Genomic DNA, 22915 nt, shown 5'->3' with positions numbered 1-22915 from the left:
AGACAATTTCCATCAAAATCACATTGTAATGCTACTCATGAGGCCTTTGCACAAACATAAAGACATGGCCTGCTGCAAAACCTACCAGGTGTTATCTGACAGACACTTTAACAACAACATCACTGCATGACTCACCCTCTCAGTCCTCTGCTTACACGAATCAGATCAAACACAGCCCAAACACCTGTGCACCTGAGCACGTCATAGCAGAGGAGGAGCCGAGGATGTCTTCTGGATGGCTGTCATTTCCATTCCCCTGGACCCTCTTTGGGACATTCCTTGTTGATTTTGCACAGTGTTTAGGTTTTTCCTTTTTGCTTCATGATCAAAGGCCAAAGCTTTTGATCAGGACTTCCAAAGGATCCCTCTTGTTTTGCTGGCGAGCACACTGACAGGACAGTGGTGGAGCAATGATAATTACAGCTCCCATTTGGTGTCCCTGGAACTGGCACCAACAGCCAGTCGCACCCTCAGGCCAAGAAGAAAGGAGAGATTCTTGGACGGTTAAAAGAGGAGAGAGGAGAGGTAGAGGAGAGGAGATGGAGGACACACTGACAAAGAGGCGAGTCAATCGAGAGACCAGGCAGAAAATGGGATTACTTTGTGGCGTGCATGCTTTAGTGTGTCTGTGCCAGCTGAGGGTTGGATAACGATCGTATGTTGAGAGACACCTGTAAAAATGCACTGTACTTCACACTGCTTCACACTGCTATACAGTACTGTCTCAGTCAGCAAAAAAAAAAAAAAAAAGATAAAATCAGTATATGAAATATATATATATATATATATATATATATATATATATATATATATATACATATAATATTCTGTTGTTTAAAAATTACCAATAAAAGTTAAAAGAAATGTTTTTGGGGAAATGTGCGTTTTTGTTTTTTTCCACCACCCTCACACCTGTACGGTAAGTATGAAGCTAGAGTCAGCAGATGGCAGATGGTTAGCTTAGCTTAGCACAAAGACTGGAAACAGGGGGAAACAGTTGGCCTGCTTCTATCCAGAGATAACAAAATCTGTCTACCAGCACCCCTAAAGCTCAGTGATTAAGACGTGTTTATCTTGTTTGCTGTACAAAGCACAAAAGATAAAAGTTACAGTACACTGTCTCATTGGGGGCTGTGCTTCCTGGAGTCTCTGCTGGTTTCCAGGCAGCTGGTAGTTTTTATTCAGTTTTTGTGCTAGTAAAACAAGATAAAATTTGTTAATTAGTAGCTTCAGAGGTGCTAATATGCTGATTTTGTTACCTTTGGACAGAGCCAGGCTGACTGTTTCCCCCTGTTTCCAGTTTTTGTGCTAAGCTAGGGAAGCTAGCTGCTGATGGTAGCTTCATATTTACTGTACAGATGTAAGAGTGGTATTAATCCTCTCATCTGACTCTGAGCAAGAAAGATAATAAGTGTATTTCCCAAAATGTTAAACTTTCCCTCTAAATGATTTGACTGTATTTTACAGTTTAAATACAATAGTGACAAAGGTAACAATTACAAGTGGTCTTTACTTCTCTAAATATATCAGCTCCTCAAGGCTGCACAGCTGAGAACAAAGGCATTTGCATGGTAACAGTATTGCCAGACCCCCCATACTGATATTTGTGTGCCGCACCCAGACCTTTGGAGCTGAACTACAGTGTGACTTCACACCACTCTGACCAGACATGTACCCCGTCACAGTAATCTCACATTATGACAGACTGAAAGGTTGGCCTTTATTCACCCCAAACAGCCACTATTCATCCCAGACTCTCCTTTCTGTTCACTGAAAAGACAGAGTGGCCTCCTGTGCCACTGGAGGGCTCGTCTGTGTGTAAATGACCTTGATGCTAGGTTGCATAGTTCATAACCGCAGACCTTTCATCAGACACGGGGAGGTCCTCCACATCAACGCCTCTCCTGCTGTGAGTTTTGTCATGATTATGATGGGGTGGGGGGGTTGGGGATTATGTCGGAGAGCTCTGATGGAGATGTTACCAACACTTAACAATCAGTGCCATGCACAAGACAAGATTAAAATGCCATTTCTGCTCCCAATAATTCTGCAAAGATGATTAAAAAAGGCTTGGTAGCATAAGCGAGTGAGCCATGACTCATGATTTATCCACATTTTTTATTGAAGTTTACCAAACTCAGTATGGACCAAGGCACTCAAATGATTTTACTTTGTTGAAATGAATCTAGAGATGCTTTTTGTTCTGAGACTTTGGCCTTATGTACAACTTGCTATTACTGGCCTATAACCAGAAAAGTAGTTTATGATAAATGGATCACAAATGTACCAATGTCCTGTAGTAATACCATACAAAATGAGTTGAATATGGAATTGAATACGATTACTTTATCCCTTTTTTTTTAAACAGTAGGACTACAATCCAACACAAAAAGTCAACAATAACAGTAAACATCAACCTCAAACAGTTAAAGAGTACAAAATGTTTTAAATATATTAAATGTTCTATTAGCAACAGCTTTGTTGTTGAGAAAATGTTAGCAAGAATTGACAGAGAGCCAGCATGTAATAACCGTTTACTATGGTGTACAAAATGAATGAAGTTGCTACTATGTGATGTCTGGCGTACCTACAGCCATTATAATGCATTAAATGACTCAAAACTTATATTAATTATTTCACGACTGAACTAAGGCTCAAGAATCAGAGATACTGATTTCTAACCTATTAGCAGTGGGTCGTTGGATGGGAGAAGCAGTCTGACAGAAGCACGCACAAACATACAAAGGTCATTGCAGGAGATCCAGCATGTTATCCCAGTAGTTAGCTTAGTCTCTGTTGTGTGCTTGTCACAAACATGTATATATAGACATATACAGACAGAACGGTTCATTTATCAATGAGTCAGTGGAGATTTTCATCCCATCTTATCCAGTTGTGTCAGTCTATATCCCAGGCAACAGTGACGATGTTAGGTTTATACTGTGGCCATAGCCAGGATTTTATAAATACTGAGGTAATGAGGTAATGAAATACCAGTTTTTTAATATTCATTTATTTTTATTTTTTCTCGGCCTAAATGTCATTAGATTTAGCCTTAAAAAATAGCTAATGTGAAATTTGCATTTCTCATATTACGTTTCACATGTGAAATGTCAAAACCCATATATGACTACATGTGCTACTATGTGAATTTATCATTTGTGAAACTGTGTTGCACATGTAATATTAAATGTTTCAGTTGTGAGATACCTGAAAATCAATTGATATGGGGATTTTTTTTTTTAATATGTGACATGGTGCTTTATACATGTTTAAGAAATTTTGTTTAACATTATGATAAATTCACATGTGCTTTTTTGTAAGGCTAAATATACAGTATTAAGACTAAAAATACTGGAATCAGCTCATGAACTACCCAATATATGTACGTTTTTAATGCAGAGTGTGAACTTACCCCCACCTCCGCATTGCTTAAGCCCCCCAAAATACCAAGGACAATACCTCAGTGTCCTCAATGGTAACTATGACCCTGATTTGTAGCAATCTCAAAGTTGCCTCTTATTTGTTTTAATTATGATACTTGCCACTTCAAATAAGTATAATTTCTGTACCGGATGAAATAGGGTAAATAACAAACCAGTGAGTCACATTTTGTTTCCAAGCCTTGCTGTCCCTTTTCAGTCCTCTTACAGCCTCATAAAGTTACCCAAACACCACTTTACATGAATTTCAGACACACAGACGTATACTGTAGCCAGACAGATGCCTGAAGATAGTATAATTCTACTGTACTGGACATTACATCATTAGAAAATGAAGAAAATAACTTAAAAGTACATATTATACTAACTCTACAAATGTTACAGACCTCAACAAATGTACATTTATGTGACAGGAGGATGGAATAATAAAAATAAAGATCGCCGTCACGGCTAGATCAACACTAGTATGAGGAGACAGATGAGCCAGCCAGTTGCCGGTCAGAGTTCAGACTTGGGCAGCTAGGATGGGAGCATAGGCAGGAAATGAGTAGATGGGTGTCTTCGCCGAGCCTTGTGACCTCGCCGTGGCTTCCCCCGTCCGTTCAGTGAGACAAACATCTGCCTGCCGCCATGCTTCCAGCGGAGGGAGGCGTACGTGTTGTAGCCGTTCTCCTCAATGCGTTCCTTGAACTTGCAGCTTGGGTTGTACTTCACCTGTGACCGGAGGGAGGAGGACATGAGAGGTTACAGAGGTTATAACAGATGAGTTTGTAGTTACTGGCTGCCGTGCTGCACTTGGCCGGCCTTTAAGAGGTGCACAAAGGTTAATGTCTGTTGTTGCAGTGAAAGATTTTCCAGGTGTTTGTAGTTGATAGGGTGAGAGTGGTTTCCATTACAAAGTATTTAGCAAAGGTTTGTCTTTCTAAGGCCACAATAGAAGTGTTTAGTCTTGAATTAAAGAGCTGGTTCTCCCAAATCACAAAAAAACACCTTTTCACTTATCCATGACCCATGGTCGTATTTAGCCATGCAGATGTGATGTTTTGAGCCATCTGTCTCTGAAACTTCTTCTGCATCTACCTCATACAGAGGAGGTAAATTACATTTTGCTTATGCTACTCAAACCACTAAAAAACTGCAATTGACTCCATTAACGATGCACCTTTCCAGAAACAATGTTCTGGTTACTCAGGATAATCCACAGACCTCACAGTTAAGTTTTTATTGGGACCAATCTCTGAAAGCTGATCTCTGATTGAAACTGATGACAATGAAGTCTGTTAAATATCCTGAGTAACTGGGACATTGTTATTGGAAGGACATTTTCATTTCTGTTGACCTACATTGTGCTGGGTTGGCAGAGGAATTCTTAGAGCTGATATCCTAAAACCCTGGCAAACAAAAGTTAAGTGAGAAAATATGTTTTTTGGGGTAAATGTGTGTATGACTTGGTGAACTGACCCTTTAAGGTTCTCAAATTAACCAAAATACAATCGCAAGAGGTTTTGCTGCATTCCAGATTGTTATCATCGCTGCCATGATGAGGCCCTCTCCATGATAGCATCAGGATAATATGAGCCTGGCGTGATTCACCTGCCTTTTTTTTTATTATGGGAGGATCCAGAGTTAAGTTAAAGCCTGGGTCGTCAGGTCTATTTATGTCCTGTTTTCAGTGTTAGCTTGTTGGAGGTACTTGTCTTATCACTGCTTGCCAACTGATTGCTTGTCCCTGATTTCTCCTTTTTCAGAGATGTAAATACTTGAGCTAGACACCACACACGTCAAGTCTGATGTGTGGTGTGTGATTTTAACAAAGAGAGGTGATTACTTTTGAAAGCTTGGTGTTGCAAAGCAACAATTGGCAGATGGCACGCAAAGACTTTTAAAGGAGCCCAGCTGGCTCTTTGTCGTCGCTGGTTGGGTTTCTTTTCTCTGCTATATCTATTTTGACAGTGTAACAAGCCTACTCAAGCTGCAGGTATCATCAAACATGGCCCAGGTGTACAGCAGTGATTGATAGTAACACTCTAACCTCACTCTGGACTTTTTCTCCAGCGGGAGATTCCTGAAATTTCCCTTCACTTCAGCTGAATCAAACGTGTTTGGGTAGACATTCATTTTGGACCTCTATACATATATACCACCATCACCCTCCTGCCCTTCCCAGCCATCCCATCTTGACCTCCAGAAACAATGTTGCCAGGTTGTATACGCACCGATCCAAAGAGCGTGCCTTTCTTGGACATAGCTAAGTACAGCCCGGTGCTGACAGATTTGATGGCAACAACTCCCACACTGACAGATCGGATTTCCATCAGGCCTGGAAAATAAAAGAGGGAACAAGAGTCTGGGTTAGAAACATCAAGCTTTGGGAGTTTCTCCATCAAAAGCCACTCTATCATTAGTGATTGGAATACCAGATACTCTAGGGACAGAGAGCCCAAGATGAGAGCGAGAGAGAAAAAAAAAAACAGGACATTGACAATGGCCTGAGAGAGCTTACTTTGTGAGGAGACCAACCAAGCTCAAAATATTTAGATCAACAGGTAAAAGTTTGATTAAGGCAGCAAGTTATAATTCTTTATATTGTAAGGGTAAACCAATCTCAGACTATGTCCCAAACTGCAAAAAAAAAAAAAAAAAAAAAAAATGTAACAAACACTACTACAGCAGACATACACAGCGTTTGTCTGAGCCTGCACAGTGTCAGTCTACCATGCCACATGCATCTATAAAACCCTCCTGACTCCAGATGTGACACTCTATCATGATGATACCCAGTGTTGTTTACTGAGGGACACAAAACCCGTGCCTGCCAGCCACTTAAGCAGCCTCTCTAACTCTCTTCACTCCATGAAAAAGCTGGCAAGCTGGTGGGCTAATTGTTTCCTCTGGGCACTGATTGCAAACAAGTCCCATGTGGCTCTCTCTTGATCTGGTTTTTGTCTGCATATGAAAATAAGGGCACACACCCATTGTCATGGCTACGACAGGGAGATGTTTTGGAGATGACCTGAAGGCTTACTGCAGGGTCCTGAATAGAGGCTAATTGCTGGAGATGAAGCTCTCTTTATGATGTTTTTCTGGCTTGATTTGCCCACTTACACCTTCAAAAGCACCCTGATGTGGCCTGCTATCTGATCAGAGCACGAAATCTTTTTACACCCTTGAAAATCTTGTCTGTGCACAGAAAACATGTAATCCTGTTGCTCGAAGGCTAGGCACTGCTGGATATTTGTGAAAGAGGATTTTTGGTTGAGGACAGATGCTGTAAACACAGCTCCAGCTCAAGGTGCTGAAGGACAGACTGACCCAAAGCTGGTAGGAAATGAAGGAGTCATTAAAGCAGTACCCAACTGACTAACCCCCCACTGCTTCAGTACAACCCCAGAATTTGTGCGAGGCAGTGACTGAGTTCCTGGATAGTCTCGCTGGTTAAACTCATCCAGCAATGAAAAATAAACACACACCAGGGGTTTTGCAGGTGCTACTCCCCCTGTGCCACAGATTTTATTTGTGCACATCCAAATTTTGTTTAGAAAAATAGTAAAATTGTTTTGTTTTTGACTAAGGTACTTTCACATATTTTCATGTTTATCGTAAGACACAAAAAATCTTTCAAATTAACTGACAAAATACATACACAGAAGCAGTTTCTGATCTGCTGCCACTATTTGCTGGATGTCATCATTTGTCTGTGACCTACAAAACCATTATCTAACCATTAACTAACCACTCGCTGTTGAAAAATGATCTGTCTTACAATGTGACAAGGCAATGGTTGGGGTTTGGTTAGATTTAGGCACACAAACAACTTGGTTAGGTTTAGGGAAAGATCACAGATTGGGTTACAATTAAGTGCTCTATATATATATATATGTGTGTAGTGTGTGTGTGTGTGTGTGTGTCATTCTTTGTCATTCCCTTATGTGCATTAAAAGAATTTTTGATTCATTGTTATTCATTGTTCCTCCTGTCAATACTGGCCACCATTAGATCCCTGTCAGACGTAATTCAATATAAAGAGACGGGGGGACAACATCCACAGTCGTAGTTCTTTATGTTTCCCCAGACAGTGTTTCCTTGTTGAGATACAATGGAAGAACAGTAAGTAAAGGAGGTAATTCAGCACTAGAAAGATTGTAAATCTGGTAGATACCCACTTAATTTGAAGCCTCATTGGTTTCAGCTGAACTTTAGAATGCAATTTTATAATGAACAGTATGAAAAGTGTGGATTTTGTCCCCCCCATCACTTACACTGAAATCATTTTATAACTAGTATGGACAGGAGCAACAATTATAGTATAAATGGCATAAATAAGTATAAATGGGCATGTGTGTAAATATACTTGAAAAAAGTGACCTATCCTTTATCCTCTGTGTCTAATATTATACAGTGGACACCAATATAATACTCCAATATTATCTCACGCAGTATGGTATGCAAATATGCACTAACTGCCTCTCTACAGGATGGCTGCTAATACCATCAGACTACTGTAGCTGGTTTCAAAGAGCACATCTCAAGGGCTCCAAAACTTAAAAACACACATCTGCTGCTCCCATCACTCTAAACATATAACTATCTCCAACTTTTTTTTTTTTATTTTTTTAGCTCTGAACATCACTAGTCATGCTTCCCAAGTGAGGTCATCTACTTTACGCACGGACACTAAGAAGTACAGGGGGTAAAAAGGAGGAAAGAAAAGATGGGGAAGGTAAACAAACACAAACTCCTGTTGAGTGTCTTTCTTCTCTGACAGGAACGTGTAAATGAAGCCCTCTCTCCGCTCGCCACAGCTGCAGGGAAGGAGGGAATGCCTCAGTCGAGTCCGTCAGTAGGTATCAGCCCAGCTGCGCCCCCATCATTCCTATGTTTTACCTCTGATCCTCCGAGGAAACATTAACACTTTGATGGCAGCCTCCTCTTTATGAGCTGTGTTTACAAACACCGGGTGTGCTATGGTGGCACCTGGAGCGTGCAAGGGACTCATAAGCAATTAGCTGAGGCCCGACTGGTGATTGGAGCACTGCAAGGATTTATGGGGGATTAGTCCAGGCCAATGAAAACCGCTGGTGCCTGAAAGTGGTGCCAGCAGTAATTGCCATTATTTGCTGGTTTGAGTTCCAGGCACAGTAGGTGTGTTGGAAGCATGTTTGTCACATCTGAGATATTGCAAGTTGACTGTGAAAAGTAACATGTCAGGTTTTAAATTTTACAAAATTGTTTGTACAAGAAAAAATGGCTTACATTAATCAAACTGTTAGAGTTGTTAATGCACTTTATTTAAAACTAGGCCAGGCTACTGGCTAATATCTATAGAGATATGTTCTCAAACTTGTGTCAGTAATCACCTTGTGAAGCACTTCAACAAAACTCCTCATGTCTTCCTAATGGCACATTAAATATTGTCCCTTCTCTCTGCAAAACTCATAGGTACCCTACGTGTCACTTCATTTTTACGTGGCGGTGTAGCAGCCAGCAGACACAAAAGATCTGGGGACATGAAATGGGGATTTCACATTGTCTGGAGGAATCACTTGGGCTCTGGACGCTTGACCACACATCTATAAAGACCAGTTAGATCCATATAACTCACAGTCCCCCCTTTGAAAAGTCACTCCATTGTGTTCAAAGCCTGAGAAATCAGAGTGAGGTATTTCAAGCTATTAGAGGGTTTTCCTAACTGCTGAAATGCAAAGGTCACTTTACTGGAGGGAAGGCTTAATGCTGAGTTTAGCCTTCAGACTTGAAGAAATGTATTTTAAGGGTGATATAGCTTTATAGAAGAACATGTTGTTAATTTGAATTGTTTGATTTATCATAAAAGTCTTTTAAAATCTGTCCAGAACATTAACTGAAATACCACACTTTAATGTGTCAGAACTGGTAAATCATGTCCCTTTAGCCTTTAAATTTTAAAGTTTAAAATGTGCAATCTGGAAATAATCTTCTCTTTTTATTCCTTCATTTTAACTCCTGTTTTTCGACATATGGTCTATGTTAAGTTGTTGAGACACTGATCTACACAGACAGGTAGGAATATGTAATTTGCTTTATTAAAATAACTAACTATAGCTGACTATATTTTGGAAAATGGAAGTGAAGATTTTAAAAATTTGACTCGTTTTTATTCAAGAAATGTTTCAGATCCTTTTAGCAATATCATGACTAGAAAGAACAGAGAGAAACAATGAAGACAAATTAACACTTTGTTCCTGAGTTACATTGGAAACTGAGGGTCACTTCTTCTTTGCTTTCTGCTGAGCAAGTATCAACTGATGGCCCTATTGAGCTCATGAAAAAGGTACTTTTGGCTTCCCACTTGCAATTGGCAAGATCTCTTAACCTTTGACATGTTTTGGCTGGGACTGTCAATAAGCTCAAGCTGCCATTACAAGCAAATCCTGCACTATACATGTCTAGTCAACTGTGGACTTGCCATTTATTTCTCCTCTATGGGATTTTTAAAAGCATAGAAAAAGTCTTTTACCCAGTCTTTTTTTTTTTTTTTTTTTTTACTCTTTCTTTTCTTTCCGTCCCCCATTTTTTGGACGTTAGCCCATCGTCAGATCATTCAAGCCTTTTCTGACCTTGAAAAAAAAGGGCAGAAAGGAAAGAGAGAGACACTCTCACGGGGTTCCCTTTTGTCAGACTCATGATATGGGGGAGGAGGAGGGAGCGAGTACAGGGTGAAGGTGCTGGTTATAAGATTGGGGGGCGGGGGGGCTCTGGATGGTGGGGGCAGGCGCTTGCAATGGCTACCCCCCCCCCCCGTAAGTCTTTGTCACTCACCTGAGAGGTGAAGAGCTAGACAAGATCTTATTAATGACCAAGCATTTTCAATAGGACTCTACAAAGTGTGGCAACATGGTTCCTTCCATCACAAATTTAAAGCCGAAAAGAGTGAAAGACTGCACAAAGAGAGTGAGGAAAAGAGATTTTTCTGCTCCTTTCCTCCTGTCTTCTTTTTGTTCCTTTTCCTAGGTCTTTAATTTCTTGGGTTGCCCCCTTGAACAGCCCTCCATGGCTCAGTGCTCGACCAGAGCAGAGCCTGGGAATCTCGGAGTTCCCGCTGTGCTCCTGCTCTTGATTGACATACCTTTTCAATTATTTCACAGTTTGCTTGCTTTTTAAATGAAGAGGGCCCTGTTGTTTTTTTCCTTCTGCCCTCCTTTTCAAAACACAAGCTTTTCATGTCGGGTCTGGGCTGCCGGGCCTAATGGCTGTGACCAGCACCTTTGATCTGCCATGACCCCCTCGAAGGGTCTGGTACTGGGCGAAGCAGCCGCCTGTGTGTATCAGCACGGACAAAGGCTGCATCACTCACTATTGCTTTAAACACCTTGAGAGATTACCATGAGAACAGGCGCCATAGTGGAGGCCTTCACAGGTGGCGTGATATGGAAACTTGCATGTTAACCCTTGAACGTACAGTAAAATACCAACCAGTGATTAGCAAGGACTTTTTGAGAAGGATGGTTTTGTTTGGTTAGTTCTGGGGGAATGAGTAACCTGCACACCATTTACATTTTCACCAAAATATAAATATATTTATTAAATATAAATATAATATATAAATATAATATATTAAAGCATTGACTCATGGACAGCGACCGTAAAATTTTCATTGTGTTTTTAAAGAACCACTAAACTATAAATGCAGGCTACTCTCACTAACGTTATCTGTGTGGTGTGTGTTGATATGCAGTAGAAGCAAACTAACCTGTCATTAATTTGAAACGCTTTCAAATACAGCTTACAGTTCGATAAACGTCGCTTTGAGTGTTGCTCAAGGCAACCTCTAGTGGTTGTAGTATTTATGACAGGAGCAAAGGAGGAAGTCAGGTGATGTAGCGAAAATCGTGTCAGGAGGTTAGGGTGAGTGGATGGATTGACAAAATACAGGACTTTCTCAATAATCATCATCATGAAATCAATAGTCATCATTGTTAACTAACCTTAGCCATGTGTTTATCACTGTAACCATAACGACAAAGGCCCTCTAAACTTAAGGAAGTGCTTATTTTAACCCAAACCACAATCTTTTCCTAAACCTAACAAAGTCATTTTTGTACCTGCGCCTAACCAAACCATGGCTGTTATATAACCATGTGTTTATTTTTGTAACCATGGTGATGAATGTCCAGTATTGCACTGCCACAGTGGTGCTACTTCAGGAGACGCTCCTATGGGTTGTATCAAAGGGTAGGGACAAACAAAAGAAACTGAGATACAAAAGTTACAAGAAACTGATTTCTTGGAGAAAGACTGGGGTGGGGTGGACAGCAGGGTGCAGCCAGGCATGGTTGTAATATTTCAGTAGCACCTTTGAGTGTAGCAAACACCACTGCCTTTACACAGTCTGATGACATGCTGTACGAGCTCATCGGTTTGAAACATACTGAGGCCGTTATGTGTCAAAAAACAGCCAACTCAGACTCATAATGAATGCATTAAATTAGCATGAATTTAGACCACATATAACAAAGGTCATTAACCAGAAATGCCAGTTTTCATGTGATTTTTCTAAACGTACTGTCTTTAAAAACTGATTTGTGGTAAGCCTCATGGTTAAGGTGCATACCACAACCGCAGTGTCCATGGCCAGGGAGACTTTTTCTTGTTCTCTCTTGCCATGTTATTTATTTCTCTTCAGGGTTTGTCAGATAAAGGCAAACACAAAAAAACAAAACTGATTTGTTTCACATGCAAGGAAAAAAAATCTGCTTTGTGTCAGTTTTACCTGCAGTCTGAAAGGCAGCCAAAGAAATTCAAGGTATGATTGCGCACTGCCCTTTCGTTTAATAGACCATAAAATGTAATCATGACATTGATTTGGGGCAGAGGCCATTGTTTATGCCCTGACAGCAAAACTGTGATTATGGCCCTCAGCATGTGGTGACTGATCAAATCTGAGGCAAGGAGTGTGTCAGCAAGAATCACTGCCTCTGTTTCAGTGGCTCTGAGGGCACACAGGGAGCATAAAACAAGCAAAGCTCCAAGTGCGCTCCCTGACATATATTTTCCAAATGAGATTCAACTGGGGCTGATTTGGTGAACTATCAAAATAAAATCTCATAACTGACTTCATTCAATAAATCCAATTTGACCAAACAGCACGCCTGTATTTATTGCTAATTCCCTGTGTAAATGAAAGAAAAATCCAAACACTTCATATCGACTCATAACTGACAGATGAAGGATTGTTTTTGTCCGGAGGCTCATATACCAGGAGCCTTATATTTCTACTTTGCGGCACATGATACTGGATCAGTGATGATCTCATTGCAATGAGTGGGTGATATGAAAGCTGATCTTCAATATCTTCTGTGGAATATGACAGTGCTTCAGAGAAGGAAAGAGATCATTTACAGAGAACACGGTGTGCTGGATTTAAATTGTTGCAGTTGAATATTACTTCCTTCAAATGGGAGAAGGTCAGTGAAATAGTTTGATACAAATATCTGTAGTTGAGCTACACCAACCTTTCCATACATTTGGATGGCTCTTTATGTTAACGAAGGTTTGTTGGAGCGACTGGGGCCACAGCCCATATTACTTTCCACATTCCCAGGGCTGTGAAGATCCATGTGACATAAATTTTGTCATTTTCCGATGCCTGCATTGGCGTGCAGCCCCAAAATTATGACCCTGTGGATTATATGCCTAGACCATACATGCAGACAAACATATGTGAACACAGTTTTTGCACAGGCACCACTGTTCACATGTGTTTTTGAACTTTATTGGGCTGGCTGGATGAACAGGCTTTTTACATTATTCCATGTTAATCTTGAGTCTTTGGCTACATGCCTCTCTAATAACCTGAACAGTACAGGTCAGTGAGGCACAGACTAGAACAGCACAGAATGCACATATACACAAAACACACCCAAACTGAGCGAAGGGAAAACATGAAACATGACTTCAGTGGTTGACTATCTGACTTTCTTATCATAGAGTATACTTTATCATGTATGTAAGTCAACACAGTAACTGATAAAAAACCAATGCAAACCTAGTTGTTAAAGAAAGGATTATTCCTTCAAAGAACACTGGAGTTATATCATGCTCACTGTCACACCTGTGTGCGTGCTCCTGTTCTGCCAGCAAACATTAGGTGCACCAGATTGCATTACCTCTCCCGTAGTCACACACAGCTACTAACCTATGACACTTTTTTTTTTTTTTTTACACACTCAGCAATAACATCAGCAGTAATGTTTAAGTGATGTTCTGGGCACATTGTAATGCACCACAGTAATTTAAATAACAATGTAAATACACACCTACAGATAATTATCACCTGGATCTGCAACTTCCCTCAGCTTTATGGAGCTTTACATTGAGAACTTAATTTAAAAGGTGATGATATGTTGATGTTGTGTTACTTATTTCCACTACTCCCAAGTAACCATAAAGGAACTCAGCTGAGGTTTACTGTAAACGTTTACTTTTTGCTACCAAATGACAGCACAGAAGAGATTTGAACAATGTCCAGTATCTCTAAAACTAATTCTCAAGTTAGAGATGAAAGAGATTTAAAAGGGTCAAAATAAGTAAGATAAGTGATTATCAGTCCATTTCATCGTTCTATTATTAATGAAAACTCCAGAATCCCAAAATTCATAAAAAGATCATTCAAGAAAAAAGAAATTATGGTGCTGCCAACTGTGTAATCACTAAGTGGTTTATGGGTTAGTTTAAGTTTAGTCAGAAAGTCATGTGGCAGTGCTCTACAGGCAGAAACCTCCGAGCATTGAGCTCGTGTGGCCACACCTCAGTGAGCGATGTTAGAGCAGGTGCTTTACATCTGCTTTTTAAACCTGTTCTGACATGACTGATTGGAGTGCCACCGTGATTTTCTGCCCTACACATTATAATTCAGGTTTTCTTTGATTAAATCACTTTTTGTGCCCAAACATTTTTTGGTTATCACAAGGATATGTCAGTTTATGAATGGTTGTTTATTTTCATGTAATTCTAACATTGCAGGTTGACTCTAATTTAAATGTTGACTTTTCACAAATGTATTATTGTTAGATTAGTTCAGGTTCTGTGCTTCTATGCCAACACACTGTCATGACCATTACTTGTGGTTGTTGCTTATCCTATGAAGGATCTGAAAGCACGAATCAGAATCTAAAAAAGCTAAAAATAATAATAATAAAAAAAAAAAGCTATGAAGCCCAGTTTTTGTGCACGTTTTAGACTGATCAGGGGAAACAGCTATTTTATGTTCCTCAGTCAGAGGTTAGACTTTATTATTTTGGTTAAAGCTGAGTGAAGGATTTGCGCTGGGTTTCCTTTATAAAATTTACAGTCTCTTTTAATAGAGGCTGTGACTGTGTCTCTGACTGCACTACTGTTCCAGAAGAGGATTTGTGTTTGATGTATGTGTGTGTGTGTGTGGCTGTGTTGCAGAGCAGAGCAGCTGTCAGTTTCAAGGCAGCACCTCCCTTCATTCCTAGAAACTGTACCTGTCTTTCTCTCCTTCCTCCTGTCTCCCATCTGCTATCCTGCTTTTCACTGCCCGCCTGTCCCTCACTTTTTCTCCTCCGCCATGCTTCTTTGGTCTCTCTGTCTCATTCTGGCTCTTTCGCCCACCTGGGTCACCCCACCAATCCCTCCCTACAGGGCCGTCTGCTCTGGGTCTCCGGACACACATCATACATATTAACTTTCACGGGACTGGGATGACTTATTCATCCCTTACCTGCAGCTATGAGATATATCTGCTCTGAGCCTGGGCTGTTCAGACAAGAACATGAAACACTGAGACACACCTGCAGTTACAAATCTCAGGTTTTTGAAATAGAAATAAAAAGATTAATAAATAAATTAATAAGGTGGGAAGGTTAAAAAAAAAAAAGTAAAGAAAAGAAAAGAAAAATAAAGGCTAGAAAAAATTTCCAAGGTACTTAGTAATGTAATGAGCAACCTCAGTGTGATTGTCCGCCACAAGTTAGTCAAAGCAGCACATCCAAGCCAACATGCCAAGTTACTTGGCCCAGAGATCTGATTCTGTTCCTCAAATGAGCTCAGACCGTCTGGATGTCTGAACAGTGTTTCTCTTGCCTAATTTAGCTCTGAATTCCTGGACAGTTAGGAATCCTTCAACTCGACTCATGCTGGCTTTGATCAAACTAAATATAAAAAGTACACAATTAAAGTAACAGCAAAGGAAATAAGAAACAGGATTATTTTTGCACCCTCTTTTTGCCTTTTTTTTCTGTCTCGGACACTTGAACTTTCACAGATCTAAACATGCTGTCACTGTCTAATTAGCTCTGTGTGCTGTCTTTTAAATAGGACTGTATACAGTGTTTTCTATACCTGAAGGAAGTAGGACACAGAGAGACTGGTCTGCATGTGTGTGTATTTTTGCGAGTATGTTCCCTTGTAGGTGGCCCACCCTGTCAAAAAAAACAAAAAACAAGGACGATGGATAGAAAGGACAGGAAGAAAGGAGAGAAAAGACTGGCAGAGGGCTGGTCTTCCCTGCCCACATATCACTTGCTGTTCCCACATTCCATTAAAATCTCTGGAGAGATGAGAGTGAAGATGAGACAGATAAGATTGTTCCTCTCCTGTCTTTTTAATGTCACTCTGTATAAGATGGCCTTTTGCTCAGCAATGATTTTCCTCTTATTGTGATTATTATCATCATTATTATTGTTATCAGTTACAACCATCGGCCCTCATGTAAGAAATTTTCGTACAAACAGTTTCATTCTTGTGATGATTTAAACAGTGACTGAAGAAATTTTGTGGCATTTATCAACGTTTCTTGCAGGTCACTGTCAAAGGGAACATCCTGCGTTATAACACCTGACAGTGTAATATCACCTGCTGCGTAATATTCACTCGTCCATCTCCATGACTGTTCCATCCTCTAGACCAAAGTCATGGACTACTTTGGATGTTTTTTAGCATCTAACTTGACCTCTTGATTTCTGTGGGATGAATATCATGTCATATTTGAAAACTGGAGAAAAAAAGCTTTGAAAGGTTGAAACTCAGTGTCAGTGTGAAAGATTAAATAGTTTTCAAAATAATGTTTTAATGCTGAAATATGATCTGCAGAATTGGACATATCAGTCTCTTCCATTACTGAATGCACAAAATGTCATCCGTGAAGAACTACATCAGCACAAATCACAAAAGGAATCTGGAAACAATTTCTCTCTGAGAGTTGTGCGCAGGCTGGTTTTCAGGCCACCCCACCCCCCGCCAGACCGAGCCACTGAGGGAGGTGTAAAGCAGAGACAATCTACTTCTCTACAAGCCTGGGCCCAGTTTTTTGAGCCTGTGAACAGGCCACATGGTGGTGATCTGCTGAAAGCTGACTCCCACACTCCCTCTGCCCCAGCCCCGGCCGCAAGGAGTGACATTCTCTCACACACAATCCAGAGGCTGGTCCTCTTTCAGGACTCGCACTCGGCCCTGTTACCCCCACCCCTTTCATACGGTGCTGCTGGGAGAAGTACTCCAGGGATTAGCCCAGCCAGGTCTTTCAAAGGCCATTAGAGCAAATTACAGGTATCCTGTTACCAGTGCGCTGGGACAGGCCAGGTGAGGGGCGCAGAGGCCAGGCGGGAGAGCAGGGGTCAGCTTGGGACAAAAAGACAAGGCCACCCTGGGCCCCACTCTATCGTAGTGTCTCCCTGGCTCCACAAACTGGTAGACCTGCATCTATGAATGGCTCACTTGATGGGACCTCAGAGACATTGTCTCACCACCGTAACTTTAGCCTTTTTTTTCTTAGTGCCCCTCCACCCCCAGACCTCACTCTCCCCACCCTAGTTTTTCTTGTATTTCGATTGATGTGGGCATGACTTGGACCAGATAAACGATCACATGGAATGAAAAAATGTACGAGTTTGACTGTAATGCATCACCTCTAGACCTGTTTGTATTGTATGACCAAAATGCTGCAAACACTCAGTCATGTCCTGGCTATATTATGAGCTCGCACCACAAAAGCCAAAAGCAAAAGCCCTGCCTTGGGTCAGTGATTTATTTGGAATTACATTAACCTTTTCTACTTCGAACCTAAATTTAAATTGTAATGGCAACCACACAACCATTAATGTGTGCTCTGTCAATGGATCAGTATGCTGCCGGCATCATGAGACTGATTCTGTTGATAAAGTCATGGAGATGGCCACAGGGAGTTCCGCATCCTGCCATTTTCTCTGGACTACACGCACTCTCTCGCCCGCACACACACGCCTCTTAGCCACTTGCGCCGGCCACACAAATACACACACATGCCTCACCCAATCCCGACCGGTGGATGACAATCTAATGGAGGAGATGCGGAAGTGTTTCATTAGCCAATTACCGCTGGTAGATAAAGCCCGTGTTCCCACAGTCCGCAAGGCCGGGGGTCAAATGTGACCAATTACCCTCCATCTCCTCACAGGACAGATTAGTCTGTCTGATTTATCCCCAGACAGGCTGACCCAATACTCCAGAATCACTATCCACATCTGGATGTGTCTGTGCATGTGTGTGGGAAGGCAGATGTGTGTATGTGTTTGAGCAATTTCACTGTAGGCACTAAATGTGGGTAGAAACAGAAATGTTTTCTGAAAGGCAATGAGAAATGGCAGTTTCTCTTCCACCACACACTCCCCATCAAACAGTAATTAGCGTACCTGCATATCCTGTCAGCACACACTCCATGGTACTTTTACCACTGAACACAAACCTCCTTGGACATGCTAAGCTGTGATTGTATGTAATGGAACATCAATCAGTTCATTAAGGACCTCCAGGATGCTGAATCAGAGGGCAAAGACCCTCCACTGATCAAACCCCAGATTTACAAGCACAGTGGGGGCAAAGGTAACACTAGAGGACAGTCTGAGGGAGTGGGCGAATGGTGGGGTGCAGGGCTGCTGTAGTGAGTCTGAGGGATAGCAGAGGTGAAAAAGGTTAACGAAGGCAGCGAGGACCCTGTCTGCTCGTCTGTGCCTGTGTGGTACTGAGGGGCCGCAATCTTACCGGCCAAGAGGCCTTTTTCTTTAATCAAGGAGGGAGAACGGGGGAGGGTAAACTGCCTCCAAATCATGCATCACATCCGTAACAAGCGAACGGCAAGCTATCAAAGGCTTCACAGATAGTTACGAGCAGATCTGCCCGCTGAGAGCTTTGTGACTCACGGCTTCTGCAGTTTCCTGCAGTTTGGTACCCAGGGAGGGGCAGCCCGGGGATGGCGGGATACACATTAGACTGAGGTCATTCCCCTGTGCCACTAAATTGCAGTAAGCTGGTGTGTTGCATCTGTGGCTGGTTTGGATGACTGTCCAGACCAGATTCAGCCACCCGGAGTGGAAATATTACCAGGAAAAAAACAAAAACCTTGTTTACAGTTTCCTACCTTCATCTTCACTGGGCTCTCAGTAGAAAACTCTATAGCCAGTTATTTAACAGCGGCCACATTTGAACCAAATCAGCAGCATCAGTCAGTTTAAAACACAGTGAATTGTGCCTACACTGGCAAATACTCCTTAGTTTAGACTTAGTTGTAGAAGCTGTTAAAGCCTCTTATTCGACAAACTCAGATTATGTGGGTGACAAGCATGTCCGTATGTGTAGACTGGTAATACATTTAAAAGAAAATCAATGCTTGAATGAACATGAGAATTTTCAACATCCCATTCTTTTCCATCTCCACCAGTAATCCAACATGAGCTGTTGTATATTTATATTGTCAGTAATTGTATGAATTAAACAAACAGAATTAACAGTTTGCTTTCTTTTTCTTTTTTCTTTTTTTTTTTTTTTGTATTAAAAAAATACTCTGGCAAACCATTCCATTTACTTTGGAGGGTGAAGTGCGTGCATGTGTGGCTCAGGTGTGCAGCAAGGTTCCAGTGAGTGAGCACCAGGACACAGAATATTCTCTGTGGCCCGAGCTTGCCCCATATTTACATTATTAAAATGCGACAGGCATACAGGGAGGTGACAGAAAGCACAACAGTGAAATCAGGGCCATGTCAGAGCTGTCACTTGCTCCACTGGTCAAAGGGCCCTGACCCCAATCCTATCCACTGCAGGGGAGGAGAGGGGGAAATGGAGACAGCAGGAGGGAGAGAGATGGTGATAGGTAGAGACGGGCAGACAGACAAAAAGAAAGAGATGAGATGATAGTGAAAGATATGTGTATATAAATATATATATATATGAGTACAGAAGGAGTGCCAGAAGTTTCACATTAAATCAGCTTCTACTTGTGCAAAACTGTGGCAAAAACCTGGTGCTTCATATGCATTTTAATATTTTCCCTGCCTGCTTGGTTATGGATGACTGCAGGCTGTAAACAGGAGAAAAACTTCTAGTGTGACAATTGCAACTTTTTCTTTCTGAGTCATTCAAAAAAAAAAAAAAAAGATGATATCACATATCTGGGGGGGAGGTGTTACAGATGAATGCTAAGATCTTGCATCCATTTTCTCTTTCTCTGAAAAACAAAATTAGCTGAGATGAAATGTGTTGTTCAGGAAAAAGGAAGATGCATTCTGAACAAAAGTTTCAACACGCAGACAGGATTGGCTGTATGATGTATGGTGCGGACTCTACTGCTTCAGCTATATCACTGCAACGCTCCTTGCCACCCTCTGTGTTCTAATGAGGAGCATGGCCTTCCAGACGGGGGAAAAACACCCGTGTGCGCACAGGCCTGCACATGTCAGCGTGCATGTAAACACACACACATGAATGCATCTGAATTGAGTGCAAGGTAAGGTCTGGTTCATATTAGCCATTAGGGAACGGAAACGCACATCTTTTTCAGTTTAGGGTCCACTTCATGCTCCCGCAGTGGCACAAGTATAAACACAGGCACATGCGTTCGAAATGTACACACACATTCAAAGGGCCCTGACACGATACTCACATCCTGCTCATGTTCATTCAGGCCTCTGGAGATAAAAAGCAGGTATGGGTGGATGTGTGTTATGCACTTCAGAGAGGACGCTGTATATAGTCTCAACCTGTTGGTATGCAAGGACCTGCGCTGGAGTCGTTGTTTTTAACCTCTCACATTTGCATTAATTATCCTACTTCTACTTTCAGGAAATGCATTTGCAACAGTTATTCAGTCCAGACAATGACTTCTCTGCTTTAGTCTTCAAGGCACAGGCAAAGAATGTCAGCACGGAGGTTGTTAATGTAATGGAGCAAAATCCCACAGATTGTTTGTTTGCTTTCTGTTAAATACCATCCAAATCCAAAATGCAATCAAAAATATATATTTTCTCATTTCATTCTTTTTTTTTTGTTTGTTTAATTCCAGTCCAGATAAGTGTACCCTGTTTCCTCATTGCAGTCCATATGGTCTGCATTTCAATGTTGTGACCCATGCACAAGGATGTGCATGACCCATATTCAAATTTGAACTCTATGGAACAACTAGAATGCAGACCATGTGTGTTTTCCAATGCAGACTGAAATTCAAGAATTTCTTACATCTCAGAGTCATAGATGGTAACAACGAAAACTGCTGAATGATGATGATTAACATTTTGAACTTCAGATTCTCTGTGCTTATGTTCTACTTTCAGCTCTGTCAAAAAAAAAAAGAGCCACTCATCACTTGAACTCACCACCTCCTCAGTTTGCTCACCATATTGTGTTTGGATTTATTTATCTTTTAATCATCTGAGCATTCAGTCAGTTCACCAATTTGATCCAGACTGAAATATCTCATTGGATGGACTGCTTCAAAGGTTAGTAGATAGATAGATAGATAGATAGATAGATAGATAGATAGATAGAATTAGAGTATGGAAGTAGAAATATTCATGGTCCCTGGAGGGTAAATTGCCAGTTTGACTTAGTGAAATCTTAAATTTGGTCATTCATGGTGCACAGAGGATGAATTCTAATGACTTTGGTGATCTTCTTACTTTAATGGATTGCCACACAATTGACAGTTGTAGTCTTTGTTAACTTTTATAACACTCTGACCTTTCATCTAACGCCATTGTTAGGCCAAAATTTAAATGTAGCCAATATTTATCTACCAGTTTGATTTTCTGTAGATAGAGCAGTACATCTTCACAGAGCTGTAGACTCTTAGTCCTGTATACAATTGCTTGACGTAACCTTAACTCGCAGAAGCACAGATATTCTGTACATGACATTATGTTTACATGATAAGTAATGTTGGGTCACCTCAGACTTTCTAGTGTGCAGCACCTTATTTACTGCGCCCATCGGTGTGATCAGTTAGAGTATATATGTCATTTCCAGAAGTGATTCTCAGTGTAATGCAGCACCATTTGCCCACAGAGGTGTCACGATTTAACAAATTCCCAGTCTATTACACATAACCAGGAGCTGTAAACTAGATTTTTATGATTGTATTGCCTGACAACATATCAATATTTAGCCATTCAGATTGATGGGCAGATTGTGCGTGTGTGTGTGTGTGAGATGTTTGTGGCTGAGTGAGTGAAAGAGAGAGAGAGATTAAAGCCTATTGAAAGTCCAGGGAGCTCCCATGTGCTGCTGTGGCTTATAACTTCAGGAAAAAATGGTGGCGAGCCCCAGATTTACCTGAATGTTACCATTGAGAAAGATTGACGTGCCTGATTTTACAACCTCTTATTGCCTCCTTTATGATTCAGACCAAATCCTACGGGGAGATATACCTGTCTTGTGGGCAACAGGTGCGTTACATTTCTGCTATTATTGCTTCCTTGTCCCAAGCTCCTTGTGATTTTAGGTTCAATTTGAACACCTCTAAACTCCTGTAGCTGTAGTCAGTGAGCCGTAGCTGTATTTAGGGATGCCAAGTTGTTTCTCCCCCCCCCGCCCCTGTCTACAGCAGGGGTTCTCTTTCAGCTTCTTTATTCTTCGGCCAGTGGTTAAACGCCTTCCAAGACATGATGTCTGGCTCAGTTGGAGCAGGGAGGTGAGAGGCTTTATTGGAAGGGTCAAAACAAAACCATTAATCTGTCTTGGTCTATCTAAGGTTGAGGCAAGACCTGTCTCCCCTGGCTCAAGTGGCTGATTACGTCAGCGCATGTGTGTGTCTGTGTGTATGTATGTGCATGTGTAGGGTCCGAGATGTGAGTGGCAGCTGGTCCTTGGTGAGTATTTCCTTTGGCAAATGATTTCAAACATGTGGTGCTGCATGAGTAAGACTAACTGGCCGACTGCTCCCAACTGATCTAATTAATACTCATTTTACACCTTTCACAAAAAAGCACTCACAGTAATAACAGCACTAATGTGTTCTCATTGAGGAAAAGACCAAACTCTTCACTCCCATTTTAAAAAGTTACAGTTTGGCTGTGACCCTGTTCAATATTGCTTTACCCTACTGTAATTAATTGTGGCTCATTACAATGGTGTATAAAGCACCTAAATCATTGAGGGAGTAGCTTTTGGATGGCAACAAATGGTCTGCTCATGGGAAAAAGATGGAAAATAGAGGTGAGTATAATGGT

At 41.2% G+C, this 22915-nt stretch overlaps 1 protein-coding gene across 1 annotated transcript in view; it reads right to left on the bottom strand.

The window, feature by feature from the left end:
• Positions 1-2104: 2104 nt before the first annotated feature.
• The window catches only part of fgf22 (fibroblast growth factor 22), a 28097-nt gene continuing 7286 nt past the window's right edge, over positions 2105-22915 (bottom strand). The window contains exons 2-3 of the mRNA XM_018667281.2: positions 5660-5763; positions 2105-4157 (exon numbers count right to left, since the gene is read on the bottom strand). Coding sequence (XP_018522797.1) covers positions 3963-4157; positions 5660-5763 — 299 coding nt within the window. The 3' untranslated portion in view covers positions 2105-3962. The remainder of the gene's footprint in view (positions 4158-5659; positions 5764-22915) is intronic.

Source organism: Lates calcarifer, linkage group LG17 (genome assembly GCF_001640805.2).
Source record: "Lates calcarifer isolate ASB-BC8 linkage group LG17, TLL_Latcal_v3, whole genome shotgun sequence".
NCBI classification, from domain to species: Eukaryota; Metazoa; Chordata; class Actinopteri; family Centropomidae; genus Lates; species Lates calcarifer.
This window is presented reverse-complemented; position numbering and strand designations above follow the sequence as displayed.